Genomic DNA, 16,312 nt, shown 5'->3' on the forward strand with positions numbered 1-16,312 from the left:
AAAATGAATCATGTATTTTCAAAACCAAGAGCCCAGATTGTATATGGAACTACCCAGAAGCAGACTCAGCTGGAGGTGATTTTATTAAAAACAAACTACACAAAATAACACCTTTGTGTTGCTCAATGTCCCACATTCTAGGGCCTCCCATCTACTAAATAAGCGCCATGCCACTGAGCTACACCCTTCATCCCTCTCCCCTTTCTAGGCTTTTTGAGACAGGCTCTTACTATACACCTTAGCTCTGGTTGGCCAGGAACTTACTTCATAGACCAGGCTGGCCTTCAATTCACAGAGATTTGCCTACCTTACTTCCCAAGTGCTGAGATTAAAGGTGTGTACCACCATGCCAAAGCCTCTGCATCTTTCTTAGTTGAAGTAAAATTTATACAACACAAATTCACCATTTTAATCATTAAAAAAAGTACATTCATATTATATATCTATCATAATTAATTCTAGAACATCTTCAACAATGTTTCTCTCTAACACCTTAATCATTACATGACATTTTCATTTTTGGCATTCCATGAAATTAACATATCACAGACATAAATGTAATAAAATAATCTTTTTTGGAAAATAATTAAAAAAAAACTGATATATTTATCAACTCCCCTTCAACTCCACTGGAATACTTTACTGATGGTAAAATCCTCTACTTCCTTCCATTCACATTATGTTTCCAAGACTGATGCATGTGTGTCTCAGTAAGCCACTGGGAATATTAAAACCATACAGACGCTGACTGGCGCAAGTGTCCTTTCTGAACTTACCTCTGTCTGCTATTCTTTTCATCAACTGATGCTCGCCCCATTTAATCAGATACTTAAGAATATCTTGTTCACTTGCCTAGAATAAAAATTGATTATTATTTATTCTAATAAAATGATAAACGTGTTTATTTTCACCAATGGTTTTTCCTAAGTTCTAATGTACATGTGGAGCACAACTTACCACATTGCTCTCTTTATATCAGCTATGCGAAATTTTAGAGTTAATCCTGTGGTCTATAAACGATGATGTTCCAGATAGCATCAATTTATTGAATAACTTCAATCTTCATTCCAGCTGATGTTTTTATTATTACCATTGTTTTTCTTTACTATGTATTATTTCCTACTTTTAAATTTATTTTATCTTATTATAAACCTTCTGTATTGCTGATGTTTTCGGGATAAGATGAAGATAAACACATTCTATTCTCCGGTGATGGAAAATCAAGAACGAGGAATTTTCCAGGCAGATACAATCTCTATAAGGTATTTTGTAGGCTGAGGAGGGAGGGGATCCTACAGGACAATTTATGAAATGGCATTGTACCTCTCATTTCTTATTTTATTTAGAAGCTTACAGCAAACAGAGGCTCCTCCAAGGTGCTTTATGTGTTATGAAGGAATGCATAGCTCATGACCAACAATGGGACAGCACTGATATGTGTTCCAATAGACACGTGGAACTGACTAGGACAGTGAGACAAAGTTAATGAAGAAAGACCCTCCTACAAATGAAGACCAAGTGTTTCAGCATCTATTACTGCAAACAAAGTAACGTTGAAGAAGCACAGTGGACAATTCAGTTGTTGTTTTTTTTTTTAATTTAGTATTTTCTAACTATGGTAATGCCATTTTATAGTTTATGTGGTATACACACAAAGAATCAAATGGCTCAAAGAGTTTATAGCTTCATAGCATTAAAAGCTGTTGTATAAATTTTAGCATAAAATTAACCCAATGTAAAAACAATTAAAAACATGTTACCTTATAGAATTTTTTGCAGTATTTAAAATCTATTATTAAATTACAAGCTAGATTAACATGTAAGCCAAAGACACAAGAATTGACTGAAAATATAAAGTAGAAAATATAATTATGCTTTAGCAGAGCAGACACTCTGAGTTTTTATGAGTTGAACAGATCAGAAATGGAATTTCACTCTTGCTCTGTGCTGCCTAACCTATGGTCTACAATCTAAGTATCTGATAGTCTACCAAAAGAAATTATTATAGTTAATAAGTATCAGTGGAAGGCAGACGTTCATTTTCAGACTGTGCTTCTGACCTGGCCTATCCTCTTTAGAGTATAGCTGGTTAAGTCCTGGGCTTGTTTACAGTGTTGAGTCATGATAGCAGTGTGCATGAAAGCCCAATGTGCCAGCAGGCTTTTAGTGCACAATGGAGCAGAAATTCGCTAAGCAAAGCCTGTTTGTTTCTCTCTGCCCCACCCTGTACAAGTAACAGAGTGCGGATGAATTTCTTTGTGCATGTGGAATGACAATGAACTAGAGAGGTGTATAAATGATTACCTGTAGGTAGTCAGACTGGATAGCAGTAAGCAGATGGTCTTTGCTGAGTTCATAAAAAACATCCGAAGTCATGACTTGGGATAATTCCTCACAAAGGAAATGCAAAGCTTGTCGGTGCACCCACTTAGAGCCATATGGATGTGAGCTCCACTTGAGGATGGCAATTAAGGTATCTAATGAGATGCTCTCAGCAATGATATCCTCACAGCCTAAAAGAGAAGGCAAATACTTCTTAAGATTAATCAGAAATATTACTTATTGAACATTATTAGTGTGTTAGGCTACACACTTAAGAAGTGGCAGCAATAAAAAAAAAAATTCGAGGAGAAAAACATCTCCTGGAAATCATCAAGACTTCCTTGGCTAGGATAACAAGAGATATGACATCTATAGGAAATCTGATGCCTATACAGAGACAGATCTACAGAGAAAAACACATAACTGAATAAGACAGTACAATGGAGTCACTGGATCAAAGGGGAAGAAGTGTAGACTGCAGATGACAGAGGAAGAACATGGATGACATTTGATTGACAGAGCACAAGGTCTAAGGAGATGATTTAAGCCCTTAGAAAATAGGTAAAACATGTTTGATATTCTTTTGAGTTTAATTCTGGCAAATTAAAAAATAAATAAGTGAATAAACTAAAAATCCAGAAAAGCAACGACGGCATTTTAAGAGCTAAAAGCAGGAAGTAAAGACATCTGAGAATAGTCAGTTATTCTCCTTAGGAGAAAAAAAATCAATATATAGGACCAGGCATGGTAGCATAAACCTTTAATCCCAGCACTTGCGTAGCAGAAACAGAAAGTTCTCCATGGGCTTGAGGCCAGCCTGGTCTACATTGTGTGGTTCAAGGCAAGCCAGGGCTAAAAAAAAAAAAAAAAAAAAAAAAAAAGAGACCCTGTCTCACTCCCTCTCCCCAAATATGAGTGACAAAAATTATGGAAGGGATATGACTAAAATTGAATAAAAATTTTTCACTGTTTATTATAAAACATGCCCTTTTCTGGCATGCAGAAGACTCATACATAAAATATAAGTAAATAAAATTAAAACAACAACAAACCCCAAGCATTTAAATACAACTACTGACACACTGTGCTGTACTCAGAGCCTTATGAAATACAGATCAAATATTATCAATGAAGTCTACAGACTTTTCAGAGTCTGAAAGTTCTAAGTTCAAATGATAGGAGTGAATCCCATATTCAGGTGATACAAGACCATTAGTGGCCATATGGCACCTATTTACCTTTTCTCTCTTTTTTCTGATACACTACCAGATAAGGGGATGATACATCACAAATAACTGTGCCACACGATTTCCACAAAGCATTTAACAAAATACTTCCTGATGCTGCTAGTACCACAAACAGGGATGCTGTCTTCAGTGTAGCTTTATAGCACCTTTTGCACATGGTAAGCAGTAAAACGTGTTAAGGACACACGTGAAATCCTTGCAGATAAGAGGTACAAAACAAAAGAGAACAGTGCTTAAAGGATCTGCTTGTAAAAAGCACCAATTAGAGTGTAGGGGATAGGATGAGCCTGTTTTTGCCATGTTGATCATGAGCTTAGATGAAGATATGGAAAGCATACTTCAAAATCTGTAGATGATTGAATCTGGAGAGCACAGTTCCCAAGATGCTGTACAGCATAATCACAACTGGCTATAAAGATCAGTCAAAATGAAGTTCAAATAAAGCTGGGAAAATGAGGACTTTCTACACTTTAGAATGATGAAAATCAGCTGCACAGTGGATGACAGAGGTGAACTAGCTTAATATAGAGCAGTATCTGGGTATTTTACCTACATGAAAATGAAATGTGGTATGGTTGTTACAAAACTGAAGCACTCCTGGGTTTTAGTTCTCAACAGAGCCTAATGCTGTACTACTCTCTTGTGTTGGTCTGAGCCCCATGTTTAGATGGGCACCGATCAAAAACACAAAATGCTAAGAGGTGGTAACAGAGTACAAGAGGGGAAAAGTTCTCGGCAAACATATTATACAACTTACACAAGAGAAGGCTAAACAGAAATATAAGAGATGTTGTTACATGCCCAGTGGGCCTTCACCAGACAGAGAAAAAAGACCTGACTGCTATTGCTTTAAGGACAGACACCAACAATCAGCTGGATGTTAAAAGGAGAGAGATCATGGCTCAATAACAAAACATAATTACAACCACAATTTCTCTCTTCTTTGTTCAAAGATCCTTCTAGAAAAGTAGGAGTAGAAACTGGCTCAGCAAGTTAGGAACAGAGTACAAAGAACTCTGAATGGGAACCAAGATCAGAAAATATCTAAGCTATTTTACTTTTTAGAAAATAGTAATTGGGCAAACACAAAATTCATTTATCTAATCTAAACATTAAAATAACATCTTTGAAGGAGAATCACATTTTTAGAGGATGTGTCTACTGACAGGTTCCCATGCTACAGGCTCCACATCCCATACATATTGGCTGCACTGACTGAACTTAGTGGACTGTTTAAAAAAAAAAAAAAAAGGAGAAATTGTGAGGGTAATCTACTGGGAGGGATATGGGAGAAGTTAGAGGGGAGTAAATGGGAGGCATACATGATCATATTTCATTGCATACATGTATAAAATTCCCAAGAAGAAAAAAATTTAGCCGGGCGGTGGTGGCGCATGCCTTTAATCCCAACACTGGGAGGCAGAGGCAGGTGGATCTTTGTGAGTTCCGAGGCCAGCCTGGTCTACCAAGTGAGATCCAGGAAGGGCGCAAAGCTACACAGAGAAACCCTGTCTCGAAAAACCAAAAGAAAAAAAAAAAAAGAAAAAATTCCTCCTAAGCACCAGTGAGATGACCACAATGAGATAGATATGCTTGTGATAGCAGAAGGCACACATGCTGAAGAAATGTGCAAAGCATGGAAAAGTTCAAGGACACTCTGACTTCAATATCTAGTCCGTATGTTCCAATGACTCTTCCTTCAAAATACTCATTAGCCTCTTTCTCTTCCATTCCCACTAGTATCACCTTACATCCCAATATCAATATCCCAATATATTCCCAGGATCAACTCCTGAAGTTTCCTTCTTACTTTCTGCATTCCCCAAGTGTTTCAATCCACACCAAACACATGGTGGAAAGGTCTGTGGAACCTTTTTAACTATCACATCATCCATCCCTATTTAACTATCTTAGAAAGGCAACAAACCGAATGGGATATGCAGGCTAGAAGACAAGCTAACCTGTGCCTCTGGTGTAAACTCCCAGTTTTTGGACTCTGCAATGTGTTAAGATTGGGGGTGGTGGCGACTGTTTCTTTACTCTTCCTCTGGAGGACAATTCTTGAGAGTCTAAACTCTCATACTGCCCTCCCGTTTTCCCAGTGTCACTCCTTCCTGTTCTTGGGGAATATTTACCAAATGAACATCCTGTGTGCAATCACTTGAGCCAGGCTTTTGGCAAGGGCTGTGGGAAATGGGAGATTCCCAGACAAGAACAGCTAGTAACAGAAACACCCTAGAAAACCACCGTTCTTGGGTGAAATTCTAGAACTATGGATGGCTCTCAAAAGGCTACCACCCGACATGTAAGTGGGAGGTGATAATGTCATGCTGTGTGTATGACATCATCAGTTTCTACCAGAAGCAGATAAACACAAGCAGAAATGGAGAATGAACTAGCTCAGCAGCAAGTGGTGACTCAATGAGAAGTTTAAGATCCTGGTGCTGGTTGGCTTTAACTAAGTCACAAAAGCCCTGACAAAAATAAGAAGGGAGGGAGGAAGGAAGGAAAGACAAACTAAGGGCTCAGATCAGCCAATTCTCAAATGCAGACATTTCATCTTTAAAAGTCTGAAGATTTCCAGGTCAGTATTAAAAAAAAAAATAATCCTATTTCACTGCAACTGCAAATGTAGACTGTATACCTCAAGATTAAGTTTGGCTCAGGAACTCAATTACAAAGACAACTCACAGGAAACCCCCATAGTCATCTGGATTAAAAAGTCTGCATGCACACGTGGACACAGAAACCTAGAGCAGGGGTATTTGTATGGAAGAGCCAAGACAGTTCAGCTCCAATTCAACCCCATATTCTAGGCTATTAGAACAAACTCCTCTAACTCCACATTAGAATCAAGCAGATGTTTGTTTGTTTGTTTGTTTCTGGAGACACTGACTATGCCTGTTTAAGTCCTTGATGGTTCTCTTCAAGATTTGCTGCCTCTTCTCACTACCTTGTAATTACTAATCTGGATCAGGTTTGCAGTACACACTCCGAGTAGGAAAAAACAGTTTTAGAATGCAGTCAGTGGATATGCAAAGAAAAGCAAGACCCGTCCCTCCCCGGTTGCAGTACTCAAAAGAGTGGTTCCCTTTGCTTAAGCAACACAGTAGAGCTGGCCCTTGTGGCATGGGCGTGGCCCTGAGGCTGTGAGCCTGGGAGAGTTGGCCCCGCCCTTCGACTGGGCAGTGTTGGAGAGGTTGCAAGGGTGGAGGATGGATAAGGAGAGACAGGAGATGAGTGGGACTGGGGTATAGGAAGTGATATTCACAAAGAATACTAAAAAAGTTAAAAAGAAAAAGAAAAGTAAGAGTTGCCAACTTACACTGGCAGGTCTACTTGTGGATGTGAATTCTTGAGTGTGTTAGATCAGCAAAGGGCTCATGCAGAACCCAAAGGATTCACTGAGCATCTTCTGGTGCTTCCTTGTCTGGTGATAACAAAGAACTAGCAATGATAACAACTGAAGAGAAAGAGCTCAGCTACCTCTGGGATGAAGGCTGGCCTACCTCACTTGGTAGCCTCCCTAGATCTGCTGAAGTATTGGCAAAGGAAAAAATAACTCTAGAACAGGTGAGGGAAGAGGTTGCACTGACTTTAGTGTTTCAATTAGCATAAGCTTGAACTATTTTCCTCAGTGTCCATCCCAGCACAGTTCCGAGTTAGTTAGCCCAAGGAGGGACATGCAGCTCAAAAGGCAGAGGACATTAGCAGTCAGTGTTCTCTAAAATCAGTCACCTCAGCAAGGTACAAGGAATGGTAGACGAAAACATGCCCACGGGCTGGAGAGATAGCTCAGAGGTTAAGAGCACCAATTGCTCTTCCAGAGGTCCTGACTTCAATTCCCAGCAACCACATGGTGGCTCACAACCATCTGTAATGAGATCTGGCACCCTCTTCTGTATACATAATAAATAAATAAATAAATAAACAAATCTTTAAGAAAAAAAAAAAAAAAGAAAACATGCCCACAAGTACTGGCTTGTGCTTGCTTCTTCCCTGCTCTAAGATCAGCTCTTCCCCTTGGTTTCACACCGCTGCCACCACTAGGTTCCATGGCCACCACTAAATGCACGGCAGTGGTTCCTGCGTCTCTTCACAGCTGCACTTCCGAAGCTGCTGAGCTTGGCTTTTCCAGCTTACAACCTATCCAGACCCGGCTATCGTTCATTTTAGAACTTTATTTCCTCAGCTTCCCCCACAACTGTGTAAAACTTAGTTCTGATAATAAAAATGAATCAGAGCTCCCAATCAGTTTTGGTAGCTGGACTCTGGCTAATTCTGTCATCTTTTGTACAGGCCATGTCACCAGGCTGACTATGATGAATTAAGTTTAACCAGCCATACAGATTGATCTGTATCAAAGAAACTGAATTTAGCAATCCTACCTCACACCCTCTCTGCCTTCTACTACAGCAAGCCAGTTTTAAAAGTCTAGATTACCAGACCTTGCTCCAGCCACAACGTTGTAAATTTTGCTTTCTGCTATGGAAATAATGGCATTCTGGTGTAGTCACCTCCAGGAATTTGCTAGATGCCTAGACATATGCAAACTCCAAGAAACACTTTCTTAGCAGGGATGGTGGAGGATGAATGTCCCCCCTTCTTCCCTATGGGCAATTCTGAATGGTATTCCATCCCTTCTGCTCCTCAGAGGGTTCCAGCAATTGGCCAGAACAGTGATCATCTCAGAACATGCAATTATATTAATTCTCTCATTCCGCTTAACCCTTCCTAATCACACATTCTTATTTTCTGCAAGAACTTCCCAGAAGAAACCATTTACAAGCAAGTCTTTATCTTAGGAACCAGTTTATGGGGGAAACTTAGAATAAGACACAAGGGGCTGGGAGATGATTCAGTGGATAAAGGTACTTTCCACATCAGCCTGATGATCTGAGTTCAATTCCCAGAAGACACACAAAGGTGGAAGGAGAGAATCAATTCCACAAAGCTGTCCTCTAACCTTTACCAACTTCTATGTGTGTGTCTCTTCTTCTCTCCCTCCCTCCCTCCCTCCCTCCCACATACCTCTTGTGTTTATACAGGTCTACAAGTAATAATTATAGTCAGATAGGTTGCTCATGCCTGTAAATCCTAGCACTAGGAAGGTTCGACAGGAAGACTACTGTGATTTCAATTCAAAGCAAGTCTGCGCTACCCTGTGACACTCTGTCTCGTAACACCAATGAACAATCCAATTTTGTTCCTCTCTGGGATTTTGATCAAATAAATGGATCATTTGGCCTTGGATTCCAGGTTACCTTCCTATTTTTCATTTTAAAAGATTCACTTGTTCAGTTGTGTGCCAAACTCTATACTGGATAAAATGTGATCAAGACTATATAGCTCTTGATCTCAAGAGGCTAGCAATTTTCTAGAAGAAATAGAAACAGATTTGTTATCTTTACTATGCTATGTCAGGAGTGTACAAAAGACTATATGGAGAAATTGAAAGTATACAATTTTTTTGGAAAACAAAAACTGCATTCTAGGAGTAGAAAAGAACATGTGCATACGGCCAGTTGTTAAGAGTGCAAGAATGCACAGCTCTAAAAAATAGCTTGTTGAAAAAAGAATACTTAGAACATTCCCATGGGCTGGAGAGATGGCTCAGAGGTTAAGAACACTGGCTGTTCTTCCAGAGATCCTGAGTTCAATTCCCAGCAACCACATGATGGTTCACAGCCATCTATAATGAGATCTGGTGCCCTCTCCTGGCATGCAGGCATACATGGAGGCAGAATGTTGTATACATATAGTGATATTTTATTTGTATTGAAATGTGATTTTTATTTGTATGTTAATAAAGTTGCCTTGGGGTCAGAGCAAGCCAGAGAAGAAGCTGGGTGGTGGTGGCGCACACCTTTAATCCCAGCACTTGGTAGGCAAAGCTAGGTGGATCTCTATGTCTTCTAGGATACAGCCAGCATGGCGACACACACCTTTAATCTCAATACCAACCATAGAAGACCTGGAGGTGTGTACAGACAGGCAGTGACGAGGAGGTTATGTGGCTGGGTTTACAACCAATGAGAAAGCAGAACAGAAAGTCTATAAAAAGAAAACACACAGAAGTAGCTCTCTTGTGGAGAGGAAGGACAGCAACAGCAGTGAAGGGTAAGGTTTTCAGCTCTCAGCTATTGCTCTGACCTCTTGGTTATAAACTCTGTATTTGGCTCTGTGTTTCTTATGTAACAAGACGGTTATATCTACATCTACATCTACATAATTAAAAAAAAAAGAACACATTCCCAATTCTAGCTGCCTGTAATTCACCAATATTATGAATTTGCCACCCAGAGTGCTTCATATAGCTTCAACCCATTCTTCTAGTAAGAAACCAAACTTGCTTTACAAATCAAAGAAGTACTTATGTGTTTCATCAAATTTCAATTCCCTCCTAATTATTAAAACCTAAGAAATTATTAGCGTTAAACAGTTTTGACCTAAGAAAATAGCATCAAATGGTTAAATAATGTATTAGTTTTCTATTGCTATATAATAAACTACTACAAATTACTGGGTTAAAACAACACACATTGATCTGTTCATACATTCTGTGGGCGGTGAGTCTGGGCATTATGATCTGGGTCTCTAGCCAGGACTTCATTAAGCATGAAAGAAGGGAGTCAGCTGGGTTTTTTACTTTGTCTGAAAGCTCAATGGGGATCATCTGCCTCCCATCTCATTAAAGAATGTTGGCAGAATTAGTTTCTTGTGGCTACACGTCTATGGACCCAGCTTCTTGTTAATGGCTGAGGAATCACATTCAATTCTTGCCATATGATTCTTTGGTCAGGCCGCCTTACCACACAGCTGCTTTTCTTCAAAATCAGCAAGAAGTGTGGAAATGACTGTTATCAAGTTGGAGTCCTCTAAGAATGTTATTTCATCATCTATGCCTTTAAAGGTCACACCCACATTTAAGGAAGGAATAAATGTCAATACAAAAAAAAAAACCCCAAAAAACCCCAAACAAACAAAAAACCCAATGGGGACTACTAAGTGCTACTTAGACAGTGTCTACTTGTCCTAGTAAGTTTCTGAGCACCTCAGCAAACACAATGGCAGCCTGGATGAGCCTCATCATTTACTCTGCCCTTAGCATCCCCACTCCTTTGATCTATTTCAGCTATTTTTTTCCTCTTGATATAGCTAAGTGAGTAATTCTCTGAAGAATGCTGAGGCAAATCAATACCTTAGAAAGATTCTTTAGTTCAACAAAGCAATCAAGAAAACAACTAACCCAAAAGGAAGCTGAGTGTTTCTGGGTTTTAGTTCTTATACTTTTGTAGCTAATACTCAGAATCTGGTTGTTTTTGATGAGTAGAAAGACATACTACAGAAACATAGTTGTTTTTGGTTTGTGTTTGTTTGTTTCAATGCTAGGAGTGAATCTAGGGCCTAACCCAACAAGCTCTCTTGAAAGAGTAAGATATTTAACCACACGGAAGTGCATCTTCTAGGGTTCTGTCTCTCTTAGAAACCTTGTAAGTTTTTTGTTTTTTGTTTTGCAATAGCTGAACAACAGAAGCAGTACTATTAGAGATCTAATTTAAGTAGCTACATTTTCTTTTAGTTTAGTTTAATGATTATCTCCCAAGACACTCTGGATTGCTTATTGGAAAGAATCACCAGAACTACCATGTAACAGTGGCTGCTTCTGTAGTACCAAGATAGAAGGGTAGAGATGTGCAGCTTTGAATTTTGTTCCATATGAATGTATTCCCTACTGAAAACATTACCACCACCAGGCTATGAAAACTGCCAGGAATTCATTTGTTCCCTCAGTGCTCAGCAAAATCCATCACTGACCACAAAGTCCAGGCAAATATTAGTAAGGAAATGAACAGGTTTTTTTATCCTGAGAATATTCTTCCTTTTGACAGGAAGAAGGCAATCACTAAGATTCATGCAGTGAATGTGTAAAATGTGCACTTTGTGCCTGTGCTCTTTACCCTTGGTGTCAACTGTGTGGATGAAAAATAAAGGTGGATGTCTTAAGTTGATGTTGTATAGCTGTGAAGAGACTCCATGACCAAGGTAACCCTTACAAAAGAAAACATTTAATTGTGGGCTGGCTTACAATTTCAGAGGTCAGACCATTATCATCATGGTGGGGAGCATGGCTGCATGCAGGCAGACATGGTGCTGGAGAGGTAGCTTAGAGTTCCACATCCTGATCTGTAGGCAGAGAGAGACACTCTGGGCCTGGCTTGGGCTTTTGAAACCACCAAGCCTACCCACAGTGACACACTTCCTCCAATAAGGCCACACCTCCTAATCCTTTTAATCTTTTCAAATAGTGCCATTCCTGAAAACTTGAAGGAGCTTCATTTAGTAACTTAGTAAAGGAAGATGTTAAGAACACAGACAACTGAGAAAAAGATTTCTAAGATCCCTTTCTAAGCTTCAAGTAGACACACCTAAGAACTCTCACTATGCTTAAATGAATACAGACCGATATTTCTTTATGATCATTTATAAACGATGATTCTTTAACATGGCATTTAAAAGTACTTATTTTGAGACAGGGTCACACTATATAGTCCTTGGGTGGCCTGAAATTTGCTCTGTAGACCAGGATGGCCTCAAACCTAGAGAACCAAGTCTCTGCCTGCCTCCCAAATGCTAGGTAGGAATAAAGGTGTGTGCCACCACACCTTGTCTAACAAAGCATTTTAAATGCTCACACTACCAAGTTTTCAAATAATTTGAAAATTAATGGGAAAAGCATTCCTGAGAATGTTGGTTTTGTTTTGAGAAGCCACATTCTGGAGAGAAACAGGATATATCACTAAAACTTGGACTGACAAGGGACCCATCTCCAATTGCCTTTAGCTATATGTGTGAAATTTTGCCTGCTCATTTGAAAAATGTAGATAATGCCATCTTATTCATGAGACTGTCCTTAGGCTTAGAGTAATTTATGGTAAACATGAAAAAAGCACTGACTATGCTTACAAGGGAAGTAAAACTTCCTTGGAACTATGCCTGCTCTACTGATATATTCTAATCCAAAAACAAGCACAAGATTGGTGAGGGGTGTGAGAGGGTGAAAGGCAGTCTCACAAAAACTAGCCAAAGATTTCAACATAAAGGGAACAGAAACAGTGACAACTTTTTTTTTTGCCACAGATTTATTAAAGTGTTAAAGAAAAACAACCCTGAGAAGTACATAGGCTTACACTCATTTATCTAAAACTAAAAGATGCCCATTTTAGGAACTGGAGAGATAGCTTAGCGGTTTAGAGCACTGGCTGTTCTTCTAGAGGACCGTGGTTCAATACCCAGCACCCACATGGCAGCTCATAACTGTACCAGTGCACATAAAATAAAGTTAAATTAAATGTTTAAAAAAAAAGATGCACATTTTAGTCGGGTGGAGTATCACATGACTTGAATCTGAGCACTCGGGAAGCAGAGGCAGGCTGATCTCTGAGTTTGAGGCCAGCCTAGTCTACAGAGCAAGATCCAGGATGAGCAGGCTACACAAAGAAAGCCTGTCTAGAAAAACAATACTTACTTTGGGGAACAGGCTAATAACTGTACCTTGTTCACTACTATATCCCAGTGTCATTACTATCACTTTCACTGCAACAGGAAAAGAAAAAATCTACACATTTTGGGATAGGGCTGTTTTTCCAGACCACCCAGGTTTGAGTCCCAGCACCCACATGGCAGCTCACAATTTTCTGCAACTCCAACTCCAGGGGATTCAACACTCTCATGCAGACATACATGCAGACAAAAACACCGATGTACATAAAGTAAAAATAAATAAATCATTAAAAAAAGACTTCACCTGTAATTCTAGGTGAGTAACAATTTATACATGGCAACTGGACCTACCACAGTGAGTAAATAAATCCTTCTGAATAAATAAATACAGTACAAGTAAGAATTAGTAGGGGCTTGAAGTCTGGTTCATTGGTAGAGTGCCTGTAAGCATGTAAAAGGCCCTGGGTTTGGTCCTGGTGTACACACACATACACACATACACACACACACACACACACACACACACACACACACACACACAAGAAAAAGGAAAAAAAGGTAATTTTGACCTACTATAGATTTGTATCTGCTTAAAATTATGTATCTAAAAAAATTACCTATTTTCAGAACACTTCTCATCTCTGTATCTTGTAGCCAAAGAGTTTTCCATTTTATGCAAATGGCATTATTGGAAGACTCAGCATGGTCTACAGAGCATTTTATAGAAGCCTTGTTTGCCTCTGTAGCCTATTTCTTGCCATACCTTTCTTATCTTTGTAATGTCATCTTCCTCCAACCAAAAGGGTCTTTATCCTTTCTGTTAATATTCGGATCCACCCCTTGAAATCCCACTCCTTGGCTCCGCCCCACATCCTGCCGTAAAAGCCTCATTCTAAGGAAAAACTCATCCCTTTCCCCTCCCTCTCTCTCTCCCACAAAGTGTGTACCCCCCACCCCCCCGTCTCTTCATCTCTCTCTTTCTCTCTCTCTCTCTTTTTTTTCCCCCCAAGACAGAGTTTCTCTGTATAGCCCTGGCTGTCCTGAAACTCACTTTGTAGACCAGGCTGGCCTCGAACTCACAGAGATACACCTGCCTCTGCCTCCCAAGTGCTGGGATTACGGGCGTGTGCCGCCCGGCTCATCTCTCTATTATAATAAACTCTCCACGTGGATGCAGTGTCTGGGTTGTGAATTACTGGCCACCGCTGCCATGCCTGCATGGTGTGCATCTGCCCTGCATGCTTCCCCGCAGAGCAGGATACCATCTGGGTCATTGCCACCCTCCCCCCCCCCCCAATAATTTATAACTTTCCCCTTTGTATCCAGACCTCTGTCTGGATCTATTATTCCTTCTACCTCCAATCATTATGGGACTATTCATTCTCCAGGTCTTGTTTTTCTGGCAAGTTCCTGATCGTGTCTCCATATGCCAAGTCTTTCCACTGGGTTCTGTGGTTTCTCTGCCTCAGTTCATTGCTTTGCTCTAAGAAAGCACTTTTGCTATAATTACCTAGTGATATCACTGGACTGCTGTATTCATTCCTTTAATCTAAGAGCTTAGCAAACAGTAAGAACTCATTAAATGTGCTAAATGAAAAAAAAAACCAGCAGTCATAATACTAATACTACACTGGGATGCTATATGAATGGAGAAGCTATAATTTTTCCACCTCCAGTATCCCACTTTTGCTTTTACTTGTTTGAAAACTCACATAGCAGTTATGGCCTCAAATTTACAGATTCATACTATCCATCCACTATGCATATGTATATGGTGGTATTGTATTCCCCAAAATATTGTGCACCCTAATAAACTTATGTGGGGTCAGAGACAGAACAGCCACAATATTAAACATAGAGGTTAGGCAGTGGTAGCACACGCCTTTAATCCTAGCATTCCAGAGGCAGAAATCCATCTGTTCAAGGATACAGCCAATCATGGTGACTCACGCCTTTAATCCCAGGAAGTGATGTCAGAAAGCAGAAAGGTATATAAGGTGTGAAAACCAGGAACTAGAAGCATTTGGCTGGTTAAGCATTCAGGCTTTTGAGCAGCAGTTCAGCTGAGAGCTATTGACATGAGGACACAGAAGCTTTCAGTCTGAGGAAACAAGATCAGCTGGGGAATTGGCAAGGTGAGGAAGCTATGGCTTGTTCTGCTTCTCTGACCTTCCAGCATTCACCCCAATACCTGGCTCTGGGTTTGATTTTATTAATAAGATCTTCTAAGGTTCCTGCTACATATGTATGTGAGTGATACTGGGGAGCAAACACAGGGCCTTGCTCACTCTATGCAAGTGCACCAATTACCCCAGCCCCAGCTACTTTTATTTAACCTAGTTAACTAAAAAACAAAACAAAACAAAACAACAACAACAAAAAAACCAAAAAGAAATCTGGCATAAAAACATAGAAGTGGGGGTTGGGGATTTAGCTCAGCGGTAGAGTGCTTGCCTAGCAAGCGCAAGGGTTGGGTCCTCAGCTCTGAAAAGCAAAAAACACAAACCCATAGAAATGGTGTATTTATACCATTAAACACTTTAAAAAGAAAGATCTTTTGGGCTGCAGAGATGGCTCAGTGGTTAAGAGCACTGGCTGTTCTTCCAGAGGTCTTCAGTTAAATTCCCACCAACCACATGGTGATTCACAACCATCTATAATGAGATCTGGTGCTTTCTTCTGGCATTCAGGCATATATGCAGGCAGAAACATTATATACATAATAAATAAATAAAATCCTTTTTTTATATGTATGAGTGTTTAGATTGCATTTATATGCATGGTGACTGTGGAGGCCAGAAGAGGGTGTTAGGTCCCATGAATCTGGAGTTCTGGATAGTTATAAGCCACCATGTGGATGCTGGGAATGAAACGCAAGTCCTCTGCAAGAACAGAAAACGCTCTTAAGCAATGAGTCATCTCTCCAGCCCCTGAGTGCTTACTATTTTTACTGCTTACAACTACAAACCAACAAAACATCTACCTAGTTTATTTATTCTTTAAAAACTTTGTTTTGTGTACATGTGTGTTTTTGTGTCTATGTCTGGGCATGTGTGATGAGGTAAGAGGACGGCTGGGGGAGTTAAGTGCTCTCCTTCTACCATGTGGTCTCAGGGACTAATCTCGGGTCATTGGGCTGGGCATCAGGTGCCACCTCCTGAGCCATCTCTCTGGGCCTATTCATCCAGTTTTAAATTAATATGAATAGAGAATAACAAATTAATTACCCAGTTTAGCTT

General features: G+C 39.9%; 1 protein-coding gene across 3 annotated transcripts in view; it reads right to left on the bottom strand.

Annotated features, from left to right (window-relative positions):
- Positions 1 to 16,312, bottom strand: part of Btbd7 (BTB domain containing 7) — a 102,723-nt gene that overhangs the window by 32,077 nt on the left and 54,334 nt on the right. For all 3 annotated transcript variants that reach the window (XM_036205839.1, XM_036205840.1, XM_036205841.1), the window contains exons 4-5: positions 2,305 to 2,513; positions 777 to 852 (exon numbers count right to left, since the gene is read on the bottom strand). In XM_036205839.1, coding sequence (XP_036061732.1) covers positions 777 to 852; positions 2,305 to 2,513 — 285 coding nt within the window. The remainder of the gene's footprint in view (positions 1 to 776; positions 853 to 2,304; positions 2,514 to 16,312) is intronic.

The sequence above is a fragment of the Onychomys torridus genome, chromosome 14, assembly GCF_903995425.1.
Source record: "Onychomys torridus chromosome 14, mOncTor1.1, whole genome shotgun sequence".
NCBI lineage: Eukaryota > Metazoa > Chordata > Mammalia > Rodentia > Cricetidae > Onychomys > Onychomys torridus.